Below are 20,390 nucleotides of genomic sequence, written 5' to 3'. Positions count from 1 at the left end.
GTATATGGGACCGGTCACCTCTATTGTTAGGTTATTGCATTTTTTCCTAATGTTTGTCCGCTGTAAACACTTCATGTATTCATTATATAAGGTACATAATTTCCTGCCATCAGGTCACATGTTACGGTAATGTCACAGGAAGTGGAGATACGGTATAAAACACATGAGTAGATTTAAGAATCAAGAAATGATGATGTTTCTTCAATCTGCACAAGAAAGTTTACTAAACATTCACTAAAACTTTTTGTAATTTTGAAGCTCATGAAGGTCGGGATGACGTGTAGAAGCATCTGCAGTGCACTGACAGCCATCATTCTCTCCCCGCTGTGGAGAGGTAAGTAGAGACCTATTGTATCCTATAGAATGTAATGAAACCCATATTTATAATCCCTAATTCTGCAGGAAAATGCACTCTGATTAAATATTGTGAACTCTATTGTCCAGGTTAGAAAACTCTTTTATAAACAATATATTAGAGAACTTAGGGAAACTTGTCTTCTTCTAACAGATCTGCATGGACAATGTATGATGCTATACAGCTCTAGGCAATGGCGGATCTTTATATAGACGGTATGGGTCCTTTGGCTTCTGAGGGCCCATACCTGAATCCAAGATTTTTATAAAGAGGGCCCTGCTATGTACATTTCATTAAAAGGGGGGGATCTCTGCTGTGGACAATTATGCAAAGAGGAGCATCTGATGTGGACATTTCATTAATAGGGGAGCTCTGCTGTTGACAATTCACTAAGAAGAGCTTCAGTTTAGAAAATTTCTTTAAAGGATGCTTCTGCCGTGGACGTTTCTTTAGAGTGGGGCTCTGCTGTGTTGACATTTCATTAAAGGGGGCTCTGCTGTGGATATTTCATTAAAAGGAGCATTTGCTGTGGACATTTCATTAAATGGGGCCTCTGACATTTCATTAAAAGGGGGCTCTGCTGTGGATATTTCATTAAAAGGAGCATTTGCTGTGGACATTTCATTAAATGGGGCCTCTGAGATTTCAGTAAAGGGGGCTCTGCTGTGGATATTTCATTAAAAGGAGCATTTGCTGTGAACATTTCATTAAATGGGGCCTCTGACATTTCAGTAAAGGGGGCTCTGCTGTGGATATTTCATTAAGGGGGCATCTGCTGTGGACATTTCATTAAAGGGGACCTCCGCTGGGAATATTTCATTGAAACAATTCTGTCCTTTCTCCTCCTGCAGGTTCCACATGTGAGGTCATACATGATCCGGGATATTCTATTACTGTGGCTTCTAGGGTCAGTGTCCAGGAGGGTCTCTGTGTCTCCATTCCTTGTACCTTCACTGCTGGGGGTAACAACACATTCACTAATTCTATCATATACTGGAGGAGGGGGACGTGCTCTGAGTATGTTAATGTGGCCACTAATAACAAAGCTTTTACTGTGGACAATAACAATTTCCAACTGATGGGAAATCCGGATACTGGAAACTGCACCCTGGCCATATCTCATGCCAAAAGAGAAGACACTGGGGAATATTATATCAGATATGAAGACAGCAAAAATGCTCAGTTAAATTATAATTATTGCCAAAAAACGAGAACCACTATCACAGTGAATGGTAAGTGTGAGCGACCGATTGTCAGAAATAGCCGTGGTCTGGACACCACATATGTATCATAACAACTAACAAAGTGAAACAACTTTAAGACAATCTAAAATTTTAACCCTGTATAGGCACTTTTAGCCATTCTGAAACCCTTTTTTCGGATGTGGGAGATGTCACATTATGTGTTAATAACTCTTATGCGCCATAATATACCCAGAGGATTTTGAGATTTTTTTTTCCCTTACACAATGGGGCACTTTTAATTACTCGGTCCCTGCGCGATCCCCGATCCAGAATATCCGACGAGGATGAAGTCTACGAGCGTGTGCCTGATATCCTACATGTGTTGCTTCCCCGCTCAGGTCCGCCGGAGTTCACCTTCTTCTTCCTGGTGCATGTAAGTGCTTGCCGCTGCCTCGATTCTATGCAGAGTGCTTTATCGAGAAGCAGAAGCTGTAAGTTTCATTTATGTCTTCTCCCCAAGGGTCTTCTGCAGTTGCCTGCTACATGGTCCACTACACATGGCTGCCAGATCATCCAGGAAGCCTCCTAAAGCCTGTGCCATATATATGCTATGGTATATACAATTTTAGTTAAGTCACACTTTTCATTCCAGGAAAGCATTAAAGGAGAAATTACAACAAGTTTTAATTGTGGGGCCCCATAGTTGGCAGCTACATAGTAGTTACCTGTCCTTTCCGGCTGACCCGATCGACATATGGCTCATTTTCTATGGAATGTATCTGATCCTGTGCAGGAGGCATAACTTTGATTACTCTCTCTCGTCTGTTCTGAAAGACATTGGCCCACATTTATTAAAGTGTTTGCACCAGTTTTCTTTCTGAATATGTTGGACTATTTTTAATACATTTTGGCCATTGCTTCTTGATTACCTTAAGAAACAGATTGCAAGCTGTAGGCAGAGCAGTTTCAATAAGATTACATTTTGTCGCACAGTTCAGGAACCTGGTTTAGAAAAATGAATGTCTGGTTGGAGAAGCACGATGACTCCTCATGGAAAATTAGCTAATTAAGGCCAACTCCACAGGTACGTGGAGACTTATAACCATTGATACTCCACTGTGGTATTTTGGGAAATATTCAAATGCATTTTATATCATGGGGTAAGGAAAACATTTACTACATTGTAAAGCAGCCCCTGAACATCAACCATGACTTTCTGGAAGCCTAATGACATGATGTTGGATTAAAACGAAACCATGGGGGGTATGTATCAGGACTTCTGGTGTAGAATCCCTGAAATTATCACAGACACTAGCGCAGGGATAGGGAACCTATGGCTCGGGAGCCAGATATGGCTCTTTTGTTGGCTGCATCTGGCTCTCAGACAGATCTCTAATACATAGTGATGGCTGCTGTGTGTCTCTTAGACTGATCACTGAACACAGGCAGTGATGTTACCGCAGCCTACATCCTTTGTATGACCCAGACACCATCGCCTGGGTCAAAGAGAAGAGAAGAGCGATGAGAAGCTGGCTGCATGGAGCGCTGGTAAGTGAAGACTCGTTTTTTTTTTTTTGCTGTGACTACCTATCTACTGGGAGTATGTGCTGTGGCTACCTTTCTACTGGGAGTATGTGCTGTGGATACCTATGTAACAGGAGTATGTGCTGCAGATACTTATATACTGGGGGCGTGTGCTGTGGCTACCTGTCTACTTGGGGGCATGTGCTGTGGCTTCCTGTCTACTTGGGGGCATGTGCTGTGGCTGCCTGTCTACTTGGGGGAATTTCGCGGTCCTTATAGGTACCGTGAAAGTGGGCAGTGCCCCTTTAAATCCGCCAGTGACGGCGCACGTGCTGGCCAGCCAGGATGGGAGACGGAAAGTGGTGGGTTGAGTGAGCTCGGAAAGGGGCGCCACTACAGAGAGGGGCATGGGCGTGCCTGCGATCCAAGACCTAGATAGCAGGGACACCCGTGACACTGGGACTACCTATCTACTGGGGGGCATGTACACATGGTACGGCTCTTCCGGAATAACATTTTTAAATATGTGGCGTTCATGGCTCTCTCAGCCAAAAAGGTTCCTGACCCCTGCACTAGCGTATTCCTAGCACTTGCAATTGTTTTCCCCTTTCCGCCACATCCACACCGGTAGTAGCCCACGCCGTAGTCAAGAGGCATTGTTTTCCTTGCCTCATCCTGAAAAAGAATTTGCACATTTGCCAAAATCCCCCAGTCAATGGCTAAAAATTTCCACGCGCCTGCAGAGGTGGCTTTTAATGGTAAAGTCTCCATAGGGAGTCTTCTTACTTCCCGGACCTCACCAACTAATGCAACCTGCACCTAAAAGTTTTATAAATCTGTTTTTCATGAATCTAGACAAAAGCATTTACAAGACTTTTGTCTTCATGTCTTTCCTCCATATTTTGACACTTAAGACTCGACTCTACCACCCAAAACTGCAAATTTAATCTTCAAACCTACTTCTGAAAAAGATTCAGATTGCAATTAACTTCTGCTCATAAAGCAACTCTTTAAGCTTCATCCTATATCCTCAACTTTTGTCTATTTCCTCTTTTTACTGATGTCCTTTTGGGCTGGACAGACCCTAAGGACCACCAATATACAAGCTACTTACGTAAAAAGGGAAAGAAAGAGGAAATATAATGAAGTTTAAGTACACTTAGTATGTATTATTTAGTATATAAAGTGACATCATAATTCCCTTTTTGCTTTGTATGAGGTGTGAGACACTGAAGGGGTTAACTGTGGATGGGCGGTATGTTTCCCCTAGGTTTTGCTTCTATGCAAGGCCTTAGTGCTGAGGTGGGTTTGTCCAGCACCTTGGACACAGGTGATGAGTGCAGACTAATGAGGCTGCATAAAATGACTCAGCAGAGTGGAGTGTGTTGTCTCTCTGTGGAAGGAGGCTGAGAGGACACAGCCCTGACCTCTGTGTCTGGAGCAGCCACGTGATCTCTGTATAAGTGTGAGTTAGTGTCCTACTAGTATAGTTAGCACCCTGACGGGTAGGTTTTTGTTTGTTTACTCAAATACCTGAATGTAAAGGCTGGTTTATTTTGCTGCAATAAACGCAGACGAGACCTGTTTGGACTGTACTTTGGTGTCACTGTCTTGAACTGCATCACAGCACCCCGCTACCACGGTCTCTACCGGGCCAAATCTCCCACATATGGTGCTTTGGATTGCGGGCAGTTCAAAAAGACATACACCTGAAAGGCTTGCTACATCCTGCAACATTGCATGGCCTGGGTGAAAACAGCAGGCAAATTGCAGGATAAAGCCAAGATGGAGGACTTTATTAAAGCCATGCTCCTGCAACAGGAGGAGAGATCCCGCCAGCAGCAGGAGGAGGCCAGAGCTAATCGGCAGCAGCAGCAGGAAGAGTCCCAGGCTAATCGGCAGCTGCAACAAGCCATGCTCCAGCAGCAGGAGGAGAGGTCCCGCCAGCAGCAAGCCATGTTCCAGCTGCAGGAGGAGAGGTCCCGCCAGCAACAGGAAGAGTCCCGAGCCATGTTCCAGCTGATAATGGAGAAGTTTTCTGGCATTATGGCAGCACCGCGAGCGACGACTACTGAGGGGTCCCATACTGGTCTACAAGGGTACCCGGTTGTCCAGCGTTCCGCACGGGCTGCAGTACAAAAGGCGTTACAAAAAATGGCGACAACCGACGACGTGGAGGCGTATCTCACAGTGTTCGAGCGAGTAGCTGAGTGAGAGGAGTTACCGGCTGAGCAGTGGGCAGATGTCCTGGCACCGTTCCTGACCGGCGAGTCGCAGAAGGCTTACTACGACCTGAGTGAAACGGAGGCCCGTAAGTACCCCCAGCTAAAGGCGGAGATTCTGGCTCGTCTTGGGGTCACCGTTCAAGTTCGCTCCAGCCGGGTCCACCAGTGGGCTTACTCAGAAAAATTACCCCCACGCTACCAAATGCATGACCTGATCCATCTTGTCCGGAAGTGGCTACAACCAGAGGACTGCACCCCCGCACAGATGGTAGAGAGAGTGGTCCTCGACAAGTTCACCCATTCTCTGCCATCTCGGCTCCAACGGTGGGTTGGACAGGCCGGTCCCACAAAAGCTGAGGAGCTTGTGTCCCTAGTAGAGAGGTATCGGGCTACGGAGGACCTTCTACTTACCTCTCCGACACGAAGCAGTGCCAGTGACAGGGTCACCAAACCAGCTGGTAAGACTGCTACTGTGGAAAAGGGGAGACATGTCAGGTTGGGAGGGGGTTCATTGAGGGGCGTGGATACCCAGAAACCCAGTGAGGCTCGTGACAGAGGTCATGGCCGTATCCAGTGCTGGCGGTGCCATGAAATGGGCCATATTGCTGCCAACTGTCCACTGTCAGTGGAGCCAATGGACTGCAACCAGACCCGGCGAGTGTCACTGTTTGCCCGGCCAGTTCTGGCGGCTGAGTCAGTCACGGATACAGAACCCCAAGTATGCATGGTCACAATCGGTGGTCACACAGTGGAAGCCTTGCTAGACTCGGGGAGTCTGGTCACCCTGGTGCGGGGAACTTTGGTTGATCCGGGACTATACAGTGGGCGGAGAGTGGGAGTGTTGTGTATACATGGGGACACTCGCGAATATCCCACTGCTGTCATCAACCTACATACCCCTTGTGGTACTGTTACCCATGAAGTGGGGGTGGTGGGGACCCTTTTTCATGAGGCTATTATCGGCAGAGACTTACCGGTGTTTTGGGACCTCTGGAGACGAAGACCCACCTCAGGTACTGTTGCAGATAATGGACATCAGGTATGTCCGGCCTTGGCCCCTGAACCCTTTGAGGCTGATGTACCCACACCAGCCGTAGGGGTGACCCCATGTGATGAATTCTCTCCCCTAGAGGTCCTAGCTGGTGAGGTCGAGGGCCACGAGGAGGTGGCCGACATGCTGGACCTTGAGATTTCCCGTGAAAATTTTGGGACTGCACAGCTACAGGACCCTACCTTGGTTAAGGCACGGGAGAATGTTAAGGTGATAAATGGGGTACTCCAAATACCAGGGGCTGATAAAATATACCCCCGAATGGTGATTATTGGGGAACTGTTGTACAGGGTCGACCAGATACGGGGTGAGGAGGTTGAGCAACTGGTAGTACCCCAATCTAGGAGGTAAACCGGTATTGTAGCTCCTGCCCTGAGTGTCAACTTACTGCCCCGGTCTCCCACTTCAGGAGTCCTTTGGTCCCCCTACCAATCATAGAAGTGCCCTTTGAACGGATTGCAATGGATCTGGTTGGCCCCATAGTCAAATCCTCCAGGGGGCACCAATACATCCTAGTTATCCTGGACTACGCTACGCGGTATCCCGAGGCGATTCCATTAAGGAACACCTCCTCCAAAAATATTGCTAGGGAGCTGTTCCAGGTGTTCTCCCGCACAGGCCTCCCCAAGGAAATCTTGACTGACCAGGGTACCCCATTCATGTCTAGGGTAATGAAGGAGATGTGCAAGTTAGTACAGGTAAAACAGCTCCGCACCTCTGTGTATCATCCTCAGACAGATGGCCTGGTCGAGAGGTTTAATAAGACCTTGAAGGGGATGGTTAAGAGGGTGGTCAGCAAAGATGGGAAGGACTCGGATTGTTTGTTGCCCTATTTGATGTTTGCCATACGGGAAGTTCCCCAGTCCTCCACGGGTTTCTCACCCTTTGAGCTGTTATATGGCCGTTCCCCACGTGGGCTTCTGGATGTAGCCAAGGAGACCTGGGAACAGGAGAGGACTCCCCACCGTAGTGTGATAGAACACGTCTCCCTTATGCAGGACCGCATAGCGGCGGTAATGCCCCTTGTAAAGGAGCACATGACAAGGGCACAAGAGGCCCAGTCTAGGGTCTACAATAGGTCAGCCAGACTCAGGACCTTTAACCCAGGCGACAGAGTGCTAGTTCTGGTGCCCACCATGGAGAGCAAGTTCCTGGCCAAATGGCAAGGATCATATGAGGTCATGGAGAGAGTGGGGAAGGTAACCTACAGGGTATCTCAGCCGGGGAGGAGGAAACCCGAACAGATATACCACGTGAACCTCCTAAAGCCATGGAGGGAAAGAGAGTCCCTGATGGCCATGGGAGTAGAGAAGGCGTCTGTCTCCAAGAAGGGGACACCGGAGGTAGGTGTGCCTGAAGTACGGATCTCGGAGTCCCTCTCCAGGGCTCAGATTCAGGAAGCGAAGGAGTTTGTGCTCTGAAATGTGGATGTGTTCTCTAAGTTACCGGGACGTACTTCAGTCATCAAGCATGACATCATAACCGAACCCCACATCCGGGTACACCAAAAACCCTACCGGGTCCCTGAAGCGCGCCGGCTTGCCATATCCGAAGAAGTCAGGCAGATGTTAGACCTGGGGGTTATCGAGGAATCTAAAAGTGACTGGTCGAGTCCTATTGTGTTGATTCCCAAACCTGATGGTTCCCTACGGTTCTGCAATGATTTTAGGAAGTTGAACGAGGTGTCCAAATTTGACTCCTATCCCATGCCCAGGGTTGACGAGTTGATAGAACGACTTGGACAGGCTAGGTTCTTCTCCACCCTTGACCTGACGAAAGGGTATTGGCAGGTACCCCTGACTGACAGGGCTAAAGAGAAGACCGCTTTTGTTACCCCTGATGGCCTTTTTCAGTACGTGGTACTCCCCTTTGGGCTACATGGGGCTCCCGCCACATTCCAGAGGTTAATGGATCTCGTGTAGAGATGAGCGAACATGCTCGTCCGAGCTTGATGCTCGGTCGAGCATTAGGGTACTCGAAACTGCTTGTTGCTCGGACGAATACTTCGCCCGCTCGAGAAAATGGCAGCTCCCGCCGTTTTGCTTTTTGGCGGCCAGAAACAGAGCCAATCACAAGCCAGGAGACTCTGCACTCCACCCAGCATGACGTGGTACCCTTACACGTCGATAGCAGTGGTTGGCTGGCCAGATCAGGTGACCCTGGGATAGACTAGCCGCTGCCCGCGCTGCTCGGATCATTCTGTGTCTGGATGCCGCTAGGGAGAGAGCTGCTGCTGGTCAGGGAAAGCGTTAGGGTGTTCTATTAGCTTACTGTTAGGCAGGAGTGATTCTCAAAGAACACAACAGCCCTTCTTAGGGCTACAATAACGTTCTACTTTTTTTATTTTAATTTGCATCTAGTACCATTTTGTGAGGAATTAGCAGGGGGACTTGCTACCGTTGTGTTTAGCTCTTAGTGGCACACATATCCATAGCAAAGACCGAAGTGGGAAAATTTAGTAGGGGTTGGATTTCAATTAGGCACTAACTCAGTGTCATCTCATCTGGCATAGTAGTGTGCTTTGATACTTGGCTAGAAAATAGCCATAGGAGAATACAAAGAGCTTACTTACGCCTACAGTAGCGTTCTATATATTTGATTTCTGGTTGATCTGCTGGTGGCTGTACTTTCTGCAGTGCATGTACTAGCCAATTCTGAGCAATTTGTAGTGAGACTTGCGACCGCTGTGTTCTGCGCTTAGTGACGCACATATCCATAGCAAAGACCGAAGTGGGAAAATTTAGTAGGGGTTGGATTTCAATTAGGCACTAACTCAGTGTCATCTCATCTGGCATAGTAGTGTGCTTTGATACTTGGCTAGAAAATAGCCATAGGAGAATACAAAGAGCTTACTTACGCCTACAGTAGCGTTCTATATATTTGATTTCTGGTTGATCTGCTGGTGGCTGTACTTTCTGCAGTGCATGTACTAGCCAATTCTGAGCAATTTGTAGTGAGACTTGCGACCGCTGTGTTCTGCGCTTAGTGACGCACATATCCATAGCAAAGACCGAAGTGGGAAAATTTAGTAGGGGTTGGATTTCAATTAGGCACTAACTCAGTGTCATCTCATCTGGCATAGTAGTGTGCTTTGATACTTGGCTAGAAAATAGCCATAGGAGAATACAAAGAGCTTACTTACGCCTACAGTAGCGTTCTATATATTTGATTTCTGGTTGATCTGCTGGTGGCTGTACTTTCTGCAGTGCATGTACTAGCCAATTCTGAGCAATTTGTAGTGAGACTTGCGACCGCTGTGTTCTGCGCTTAGTGACGCACATATCCATAGCAAAGACCGAAGTGGGAAAATTTAGTAGGGGTTGGATTTCAATTAGGCACTAACTCAGTGTCATCTCATCTGGCATAGTAGTGTGCTTTGATACTTGGCTAGAAAATAGCCATAGGAGAATACAAAGAGCTTACTTACGCCTACAGTAGCGTTCTATATATTTGATTTCTGGTTGATCTGCTGGTGGCTGTACTTTCTGCAGTGCATGTACTAGCCAATTCTGAGCAATTTGTAGTGAGACTTGCGACCGCTGTGTTCTGCGCTTAGTGACGCACATATCCATAGCAAAGACCGAAGTGGGAAAATTTAGTAGGGGTTGGATTTCAATTAGGCACTAACTCAGTATCATCTCATCTGGCATAGTAGTGTGCTTTGATACTTGGCTAGAAAATAGCCATAGCAATAGGATAGCATTGTTTGGTTTTAAAAACTCAAAAAAAAACAAAAAACACAAAAAAAAACAAAAAACACAAAAAAAAACAAAAAAAAGTTAAAAAAAAAATAGTTATAACTCTCATTTTAAAAATGTTTAACCCGAGGGCTAGGGGTAGAGGACGAGGGCGGGGACGTGGGCGTCCAACTACTGCAGGGGTCAGAGGCCGTGGTCCTGGGCGGGGTGAGACACCACCTGCTGATGAGGGAGCAGGGGAACGCCGCAGAGCTACACTCCCTAGGTTTATGTCTGAAGTTACTGGGACTCGTGGTAGAGCACTGTTGAGGCCAGAACAGTGCTAACAGGTGATGTCGTGGATTGCTGACAATGCTTCGAGCAATTTGTCCACCACCAGTCAGTCTTCCACGCAGTCCACCCATGTCACCGAAATCGCCACTCCTCCAGCTCCTGCACCTCAGCCTCCTCCCCCCCAGTCTGCCCCCTCCCAGGAAAATTTGGCATTTGAACCGGCATACTCTGAGGAACTGTTTTCTGGACCCTTCCCACAGTCACAAACCACTTGTCCGGTTGCTGCTGAGCAATTTTCCGATGCCCAGGTTTTCCACCAGTCACAGTCTGTGGGTGATGATGACCTTCTTGACGTAGTGGAAGTGTGTAAAGAGGTGTCCGACGATGAGGAGACACGGTTGTCAGACAGTGGGGAAGTTGTTGTCAGGGCAGGAAGTCCGAGGGGGGAGCAGACTGAGGGATCGGAGGATGATGAGGTGACAGACCCAAGCTGGGTTGAGAGGCCGGGTGAACACAGTGCTTCTGAGACGGAGGAGAGTCCTCGACCAGAACAGGTTGGAAGAGGCAGTGGTGGGGCCAGACGGAGAGGCAGGGCCAGAGCTGGTGCATCAGCGCCAAATGTGTCAACTAGTGAAGCTCCCGTGGCGAGGGCTCTTGCGGCGAGGGCTAGATCTTCAGAAGTCTGGAGGTTCTTTAAGGAAACACCGGATGACCGACGGACTGTGGTGTGCAACATTTGCCAAACCAGGCTCAGCAGGGGTTCCACCACTACTAGCTTAACTACCACCAGTATGCGCAGGCATATGAATGCTAAACACCCCACTCAGTGGCAACAAGCCCGTTCACCTCCGGCCGTGCACACCACTGCTCCTTCCCCTGTGTCAGCTGCTAGTCAGCCCCCTGCCCAGGACCCTGCCACAAAAACCCCATCGTCGCCTCCACGATCCTCCACAGCATCCACCAGCGTTCAGCTCTCCATACCCCAGACGCTGGAGCGGAAACGCAAATATAGTGCAACCCACCCGCACGCCCAAGCCCTTAATGTGCACATCTCCAGATTGCTTAGCCTGGAGATGCTGCCCTATAGGCTAGTAGAGACCGAGGCCTTTCGCAACCTCATGGCGGCGGCCGCCCCTCGGTATTCGGTCCCCAGCCGCCACTACTTTTCCCGATGTGCCGTCCCAGCCCTGCACCAGCACGTGTCAGACAACATCATCCGTGCCCTGACCAACGCCGTTTCTGACAAGGTCCACCTGACTACGGACACGTGGACGAGTGCTGCCGGGCAGGGCCACTATATATCGCTGACGGCACATTGGGTTAACTTGGTGGAGGCTGGGACCGAGTCTGACCCTGGGGCTGCTCATATACTGCCGACGCCGAGGATTGCGGGGCCTACCTCGGTCCAGGTGTTTCAGGCCTACTATGCCTCCTCCTCCTCCCACCCCTCCTCCACCTCCTCCTCCGAACTACCATCCGTGGGCACGGCGCCATCAGTCGGTAGCTCTAGGCACAGCAGCAGTGCCGTCGCTAAGCGACAGCAGGCGGTGCTCAAACTGCTGAGCCTAGGCGACAAAAGGCACACCGCCCAAGAGCTATTACAGGGCATCACGGCGCAGACTGATCTGTGGCTGGCACCGCTGAACCTCAAGCCGGGAATGGTTGTGTGTGACAACGGCCGTAACCTGGTGGCGGCTCTGCAACTCGGCAGACTGACACATGTGCCATGCCTGGCCCATGTGTTAAATCTGATAGTTCAGCGTTTCCTCAAGACATACCCCAATCTGTCTGATTTGCTCACGAAGGTGCGCCGCATCTGTGCGCATTTCAGGAAGTCCAGCCCAGATGCTGCCACTCTCAGGGCAGCGCAGCGCCGCCTCCAACTGCCCGCTCACCGACTGTTGTGCGACGTGCCCACGAGGTGGAATTCAACACTGACCATGTTATCCAGAGTTTACCAGCAGCGCAGAGCGATTGTAGACTGCCAGATGTCAACTTCCACCAGAACTGGTAGTCAGGTCAGTCAGCTTCCTCAAGTCTACAATGAGGAGTGGACGTGGATGTCTGATATCTGTCAGGTGCTGAGTAATTTTGAGGAGTCAACACAGATGGTCAGTGGCGATGCCGCCATCATCAGCCTCACCATCCCGCTGCTTGGCCTGTTGAAAAACTCTCTGGTCAGCATGAAGTCGGAAGCTTTGCGCTCGTCACAAGAGACAGGGGAAGAATATTCCCTTGTTGATAGCCAAAGCACCCTCAGGTCTGTTTCTCAGCGCATATCGGAGGAGGTGGAGGTGGAGGAGGATGAGGAGGAAGAGGAGGAGAATGTTGGCGAGACACAAGAGGGGACCATTGTTGAGTCCTTTACTGTTCAGCGTGTATGGGCAGAAGAAGAGGAGTTGGAGGAGTTGGAGGAGGAGGAAATGGACAGTCAGGCCAGTGAGGGGAGTGAATTCTTACGCGTTGGTACTCTGGCGCATATGGCAGATTTCATGCTAGGCTGCCTATCCCGTGACCCTCGCGTTCAAAGAATTTATTCCAGCACCGATTACTGGGTGTTCACTCTCCTGGACCCACGGTACAAGCAAAATCTTTCCACTCTCATCCCTGCAGAGGAAAGGAGTGTGAGAATGCATGAATACCAGCAGGCCCTGGTGCACAAGCTGAAACAGTATTTCCCTTCTGACAGCGCTAGCGGCAGAGTGCGTAGTTCTGCGGGACAAGTAGCGAGGGAGAGTAGGCGAGCAGGCAGCTTGTCCAGCACTGGCAAGGGTACGCTTTACAAGGCTTTTGCCAGCTTTATGTCACCCCAGCAAGACACTGTCACCTGTCCCCAGTCTCGGCAGAGTAGGGCTGATCTTTACAGAAAGATGGTGAGGGAGTACGTAGCTGACCATACCATCGTCCTAAATGATCACACAGCTCCCTACAACTACTGGGTTTCAAAGCTGGACATGTGGCACGAACTGGCGCTGTACGCCTTGGAGGTTCTTGCCTGCCCTGCCGCTAGCGTCTTGTCCGAGCGGGTTTTCAGTGCAGCTGGTGGCATCATCACCGATAAGCGTACACGCCTGTCGACTGACAGCGCTGACAGGCTGACGCTTATTAAGATGAATAAAGCCTGGATTTCTCATAATTTCCAATCTCCACCAGGTGAAGGAAGCTCAACCTGAATAATTGATCCATTCCTCCTCCTCCTCATTTTCCTCCTTCTCCTCCTCTTTGTACAGTAAAGCAGAGGAAACTGGCTATTTTTTGACAGGGCCCACTGGCTCTTGCTATAGTACTTCATGCATTTAATTTTTCTGGAGGGCCACCTACCCGGTCCTCTGTTTGAAACAATTTTTGTGAGTGCCACATACAGGCACTCAATCTATTCCATTTTACTGGAGGGCCACCTACCTGCTCCTCTGGTTTGAAACATTTTTGGGACTGCCACATACAGGCACTCAATCTATTCCATTTTACTGCAGGGCCACCTACCTGCTCCTCTGGTTTGAAACATTTTTGGGACTGCCACATACAGGCACTCAATCTATTCCATTTTACTGGAGGGCCACCTACCTGCTCCTCTGGTTTGAAAAAATTTTGGGACTGCCACATACAGGCACTCAATCTATTCCATTTTACTGGAGGGCCACCTACCTGCTCCTCTGGTTTGAAAAATTTTTGGGCCTGCCACATACAGGCACTCAATCTATTCCATTTTACTGGAGGGCCACCTACCTGCTCCTCTGGTTTGAAAAATGTTTGGGACTGCCACATACAGGCACTATCCAAATTAAATTGTCTCCATAGCAGCCTCCACACGTTGTCTCCATTGCTACCTCCAAAAGTCGTCCATATAGCTGCCTCCATACATCGTCCCTTTATCAAACGAGGTGTGTCAGGCAGAAATTTGGGTTGTTTTCATGGATTCCACATCAAAGTTGTTAACTTTGTCGCCACCCTGCTGTGTTATCCACAAAATATACTGGCAAACTTTTACCATTTAGGGATATTATTTCAGCGCTTCTTGCGCATCTGTTTACATTCCCCTCACCCGGCATATCCTAAACTTATAAGAACGCTACTACACTTGATCTTATACAAAAGGTTCTTAGAAGTGCTGTTTGGGGAGTAGCCTAGAGACAGGGGCTTGGATTGGCGAAAGCTCGCCTGGCAGCGGAGCGCCAGCTCCATGCGCATCATGCGCTTCTTGCGCATCTGTTTACATTCCCCTCACCAGCCATATCCCAAACTTATAAGAACGCTACTACACTTAACTTGGTGCAGGCTGGGACCGAGTCTGACCCTGGGGCTGGTCATATACTGCCGACGCAGAGAATTGCGGGGCCTACCTCGGTCCAGGTCTCAAAGGCCTACTATACCTCCTCCCACCCCTCCTCCACCTCCTCCTCCTCCGAATTACCATCCGTGGGCATGGCGCCATCAGTCGGTAGCTCTAGGCACAGCAGCAGTGCCGTCGCTAAGCGACAGCAGGCGGTGCTGAAACTGCTGAGCCTAGGCGATAAAAGGCACACCGCCCAAGAGCTATTACAGGGCATTCCACATCAAAGTTGTTAACTTTGTCGCCACCCTGCTGTGTAATCCACAAAATATACTTGCAAACTTTTACCATTTAGGGATATTATTTCAGCGCTTCTTGCGCATCTGTTTACATTCCCCTCACCCGCCATATCCTAAACTTATAAGAACGCTACTACACTTGATCTTATACAAAAGGTTCTTAGAAGTGCTGTTTGGGGAGTAGCCTAGAGACAGGGGCTTGGATTGGCGAAAGCTCGCCTGGCTGCAGAGCGCCAGCTCCATCCCAAGATCCAACTAACATAGTTGCAGCACCTTTAATCTACTACTAGTTCACTGCCTCCATAATAATAATAATAATAATCTTTATTTATATAGCGTCATCATATTCTGTAGCGCTTTACAAATCATAGGAAACAAATACAAATGTAATGTAACAGAGCACAACATTTGTATGGAACAACAGGAGTGAGGTCCCTGCTCGCCAGAGCTTACGGTTTATGAAGATGATGGGGTAACACGAGGTAAAAGAATATTTAATGGTCAAGCCATTCTTCTTAGGGAATAGAAAAAAATATAATAAATGGAATTGCTGTCGCTTGAACCACTCAGCCGTCATCTTATATACCAGGTCCAGGGTGAATGGGACTGCAGAGAAGTCTGGTGCCTGTTGGTTGCTGGATAACAGATGGGAGGACGACACAGGACGGGTTAGTAGAAGAGTTAAAACTTCATGCAGTTAATGAGTGTTATAGGCTTGCCTAAAGAAATGGGTTTTAAGAGCACGTTTGAAACTTTGGAGGTTAGGTATTAGTCTGATAGTCCGGGGCAGAGCATTCCATAGAATTGGTGCAGCTCTAGAGAAGTCTTGGAGAAGCGAGTGGGAGGTCCGCACTAGGGTAGAGGTTAATCTAAGATCACTGGCGGATCTAAGAGCACGGGTTGGGCGATAGACTGAGATAAGAGAGGAGAGGTAGGGGGGTGCAGCATTATACAGAGCTTTATGGATGAGGGTTATTATTATTTTAAACTGTATTCAGCTACTAGCCTGCAGCGACTGGCATGAACTGTAAGCATACATGGTCCCCTTATCAAACGAGCTGTGTCAGGCAGAATTTTGGGTTGTTTTCATGGCTTCCATGTTAACTTTGTCGCCACCCTGCTGTGTAATCCACAAAATATACTGGCAAACTTTTATCATGTACCGATATTATTTGAGCGCTTCTTGCTCACCTCCTTTGGTTCCTCTCTGACACCCATTGGTTTGAAGCCTGAGTCCAATTAGGGTATGTCGCCATGCCACTCTCTAGCCTGCTGCCGCTGCCTCTGCATGCCGTCCCCTATAGTGTCAGGGTCAATTATTGGATGTTTTAGATGCTATCTAGCTTCATTCTGTCACTCTGTCATGGCCATGCTGTTGCCCATAATTTTGGCATAATGGTGCGATTAGGCAGCCTCAGAGGCATCCATGCATGCTGCCCCTGCTGTTTCCTGTCCATTTCCGTGGTGTTTCCATCCTTTTCTGAGGTTCCCAGGTGTTTGGCCAAGCTTCCCTGTGCAGAGCCTTGGTCCCCTTGAAAAATGCTCGAGTCTCCCATTGACTTCAATGGGGTTCGTTATTCGAGACGAGCACTCGAGCATCGGGAAAAGTTCGTCTCGAATAACGAGTACCCGAGCATTTTAGTGTTCGCTCATCTCTAATCTCGTGCTAAAACCTCACCGGAGTTATGCCTCGGCCTACTTGGATGACATCATAGTCTATAGTAACGACTGGGAGAGTCATCTAGCCAAAGTACAAGCAGTGGTAGACTCCCTGAGGGCAGCAGGGCTGACAGCGAACCCCCAAAAGTGTGCACTGGGTCTGGAAGAGGCCCGTTACCTGGGGTACCGTATTGGGCGAGGGGTCATCAAACCCCAAGTAAATAAAGTAGAGGCGATCCAGCAGTGGCCACGACCTTTGAGCAAGAAGCAAGTGAGGGCTTTTCTGGGCATAGTGGGCTATTATCGCCGATTTATCCCCGATTTTGCGACAATAGCGGCACCCCTGACTGACCTGACTAAGGGTAGCAGGGCGGTGATGGTAAAGTGGAGTGAAGAGGCTGAGGGGGCGTTTCAGCGACTTAAGACGGTTTTGTGTGAGGGACCGGTACTGATCACCCCTAACTTCACCAAGACCTTTATTGTACAGACTGACGCTTCTGACGTGGGCTTGGGGGCTGTCCTGTCCCAAGTAGTGGGGGGTGAGGAACATCCTGTAACATTCCTGAGCCGCAAGCTCACACCTCCTGAAAAGAACTACAGTATAGTTGAGAGGGAGTGCTTGGCGATCAAATGGGCTCTGGAATCCCTGAGGTATTATTTGGTAGGGCGGCAGTTTACACTAGTGACTGATCACTCTCCCCTAACCTGGATGAGTCAGGCCAAGGAGAGGAACGCCAGGGTCACAAGGTGGTTCCTCATGCTCCAGAATTTTAAATTCACGGTGGAACATCGAGCCGGAAAGCTGCATGGGAATGCCGATGCCCTATCCCGTACCCACTGTCTGATGGCCAAAAATGTTCGTCCCCACAGGGTCAAACAGAGGGGGAGGGTATGTGAGACACTGAAGGGGTTAACTGTGGATGGGCGGTATGTTTCCCCTAGGTTTTGCTTCTATGCAAGGCCTTAGTGCTGAGGTGGGTTTGTCCAGCACCTTGGACACAGGTGATGAGTGCAGACTAATGAGGCTGCATAAAATGACTCAGCAGAGTGGAGTGTGTTGTCTCTCTGTGGAAGGAGGCTGAGAGGACACAGCCCTGACCTCTGTGTCTGGAGCAGCCACGTGATCTCTGTATAAGTGTGAGTTAGTGTCCTACTAGTATATTTAGCACCCTGACGGGTAGGTTTTTGTTTGTTTACTCAAATACCTGAATGTAAAGACTGGTTTATTTTGCTGCAATAAACGCAGGCAAGACCTGTTTGGACTGTATCCTGGTGTCACTGTCTTGAACTGCATCACAGCACCCCGCTACCACGGTCTCTACCGGGCCAAATCTCCCACATAGGTCACATCACGTGAATTGGCAATCGGGTCTAAACACCTATAATAGAAAACTTAGCCAATTTTAATCACAACAAATTTCTTTATTTAACAATCATTTTACACAAAACACGACACAGGTTAAAAATGGAATAATAACAGGTGAATTACTTTGGGTTGATGAGGATATCACATAAAAAATTCATGGGAGAGGAATAGGGAGTATCCTTTCATGGTAGACAGGGGAAACACTTTATGGCTAACTGTATGTTGTCACACAACTGATCTCATAATATTAGAATGGTTACATGATGTCTTGACTAAGATATGCACTAGAGCACTTTGTAACATATTTCACAATTTTGCACTTGATTTTCGTGTTTGACTCGTCATGGCATGACTACATACAAATTACCAGTTGACGATACTACCTATTCCTGTCCTAAGAAGTTGTTGTGATTAAAATTGGCTAAGTTTTCTATTATAGGTGTTTAGACCCTAAGGACCACCCTGTCACCAGCTTGACGCTGTCAATGCTATAACCTATGCAACCTTCTCTGTACCTCTAATGTAACCACTATGGTGCCAATGAATAACAATGATATAAATCATAGTAGTTTCTGTGACATTAAATTAATAATATAGTATGCATAATTCCTTGTTTAGATCTTGGAGCACCAGTCATTTCCGATCTGAAAACAGATATTGGGGGTGCCGTCACAGTGACCTGCTCTCCTCCTGTGAAATGTCCTACAACATCTTTAGTCATCCAATGGAAGAAGAGTAATGTAGATGGTATCTGGAAAAATTCATCTACAATAACATTTACCCCATCTGGTAATGATCACCAGGAGAGCATCACATGTGAAATGACAAACTTCAAGGGCACAACAACTGGAAATACCATTCTTCTTTATGAATATGGTAAGTAACTATAACAGGAAAATGAAAAAACCTATTGGCTCCCAACTAGAGATGAGCGAGCACTAAAATGCTCGGGTGCTCCTTATTCGAGACGAACTTTTCCAGACGCTCGAGTGCTCGTCTCGAATAACGAGCCCCATTGAAGTCAATGGGAGACCCGAGCATTTTTTTGCTAAAACAGAACAGTAAAAGAACACAGTGCTTAATTACATATTCCAGATGTTTCCTGATGTTTTGCTTGTTAGAACACAGTGAAATAACACTATTCTTCACTTTGCGGGTGTCCGCGCGTGTCTCCCGCTAAGTTCGGAGATGTTCGGAACATCTGCAGTGTGAAGAATATTGTTCTTTCAATGTGTTCTGCACTTGGTCCTGTATTCACTGTTTATAATGTTTTAATTCTATTCTTCACTTTGCAGATGTGCGCGCGTATCTCTGAACCTATCGGAAGACACGCACGAACACCTGCACCTGTTCTTCACTTAATTTAATGCTCGATCGCGAGCAGGGGAAATACTCATCCGAGTAACGAGCCGGTCCGAGTATGCTAATACTCGACCGAGCAGTATACTCGGACAAGTATACTCGCTCATCTCTACTCCCAACGTCTGCTGGGCTCAGGTGGACATCTCAGACTTAAGACTCTGCTTTGGTGTTGGAATGGTTGACTCCTTATCAGTCTCATGTCAACCTGAGGAAAATAGATGATAGACTATGTGCTATGATGATAGACCAGGGTGTTATGAATTGGTATAAGCCCACTGTGAATGTATTTACCTGGTAGAAAAAGCCCATTCAGCCTAAAAGATGCCATGGTCTCCGTTGGCTGATGGATCAAAGATGTTAATTTTCAGGTTGTTGTATTTTCCCAACCTGAGTGTCTCTTTCAGATGTTAGTTCATTAATACCTCAATAAGACATATGGAAGTCACTCATGTTGGGGTCTAATACAATTACTGATTATGTTTTATTTTATAGTAAATAATACCTGTCCTTACGGGAGGAGGAATCCAATCGATAGTTGGATGAATCCTGTTCTTACTGGAGGAGGAATTCTCACTTTCCTGGTATTCTCTATTATCGGTGCAGTCTTTGCCTTCAAAAGGTACATCCTAGTGTGATAGTCCTACTATCCTAGTAAATGAAGTGGAAATAAGACACAGGCCTATCAAGTCCAACATAATATATAATATATACATAATCCTATAGTGTTAATGTTCAGAAGGACTCCAAAGTAGGAAAGATTTGCTTCCTGACTCATTGGATCAACAACCCAATAATGTAGTTTGATGTTTTTCTGTTTGGTTCTGTTATATAAAATACAGGGGCTGTATATAAGGGGTAGGTACAGTAGGTGAGGTACACATGGGCAATGTACAAGCACATTACTCCCAGTATTTTAAATCAGATACTTTATTTAAGGTGCAGGTATATTCATTGCAGACCAATATCTATATAAAAGTACAGGCACAATGATCATCCAAGCTCCCGATGCAGCACTGTTCCTATATGGGGATATCCTGGTGTTCTTTATTTTGTAATATTTATTATCCAATGCTTTTCTATGGCCTAAATATTCCCTACATGTACCTAGTTCTACTTGCCATTAA

General features: G+C 47.7%; 1 protein-coding gene across 1 annotated transcript; it reads left to right on the top strand.

The window, feature by feature from the left end:
• The first annotated feature begins 202 nt into the window (after positions 1 to 202).
• Positions 203 to 19,901, top strand: LOC140065843 (sialic acid-binding Ig-like lectin 7). Its single transcript, XM_072113400.1, has 4 exons — positions 203 to 334; positions 1,207 to 1,587; positions 18,523 to 18,780; positions 19,759 to 19,901. The coding sequence occupies exons 1-4, from the start codon at positions 262 to 264 to the stop codon at positions 19,899 to 19,901; spliced, it is 855 nt and encodes a 284-aa protein (XP_071969501.1). The 5' UTR covers positions 203 to 261.
• Positions 19,902 to 20,390: the final 489 nt, after the last annotated feature.

Source organism: Engystomops pustulosus, chromosome 6 (genome assembly GCF_040894005.1).
Source record: "Engystomops pustulosus chromosome 6, aEngPut4.maternal, whole genome shotgun sequence".
Classification (NCBI taxonomy): domain Eukaryota; kingdom Metazoa; phylum Chordata; class Amphibia; order Anura; family Leptodactylidae; genus Engystomops; species Engystomops pustulosus.
This window is presented reverse-complemented; position numbering and strand designations above follow the sequence as displayed.

What these genes read in the sequence shown, in the direction of transcription:
- LOC140065843 (XM_072113400.1), top strand. Translation starts at nt 262, where the DNA reads ATGAAGGTCGGGATGACGTGTAGAAGCATCTGCAGTGCACTGACAGCC. An exon ending in TCTCTCCCCGCTGTGGAGAG is followed by an intron (nt 335 to 1,206) that starts GTAAGTAGAGAC and finishes CTCCTCCTGCAG; the next exon opens with GTTCCACATGTGAGGTCATA. An exon ending in AACCACTATCACAGTGAATG is followed by an intron (nt 1,588 to 18,522) that starts GTAAGTGTGAGC and finishes TTCCTTGTTTAG; the next exon opens with ATCTTGGAGCACCAGTCATT.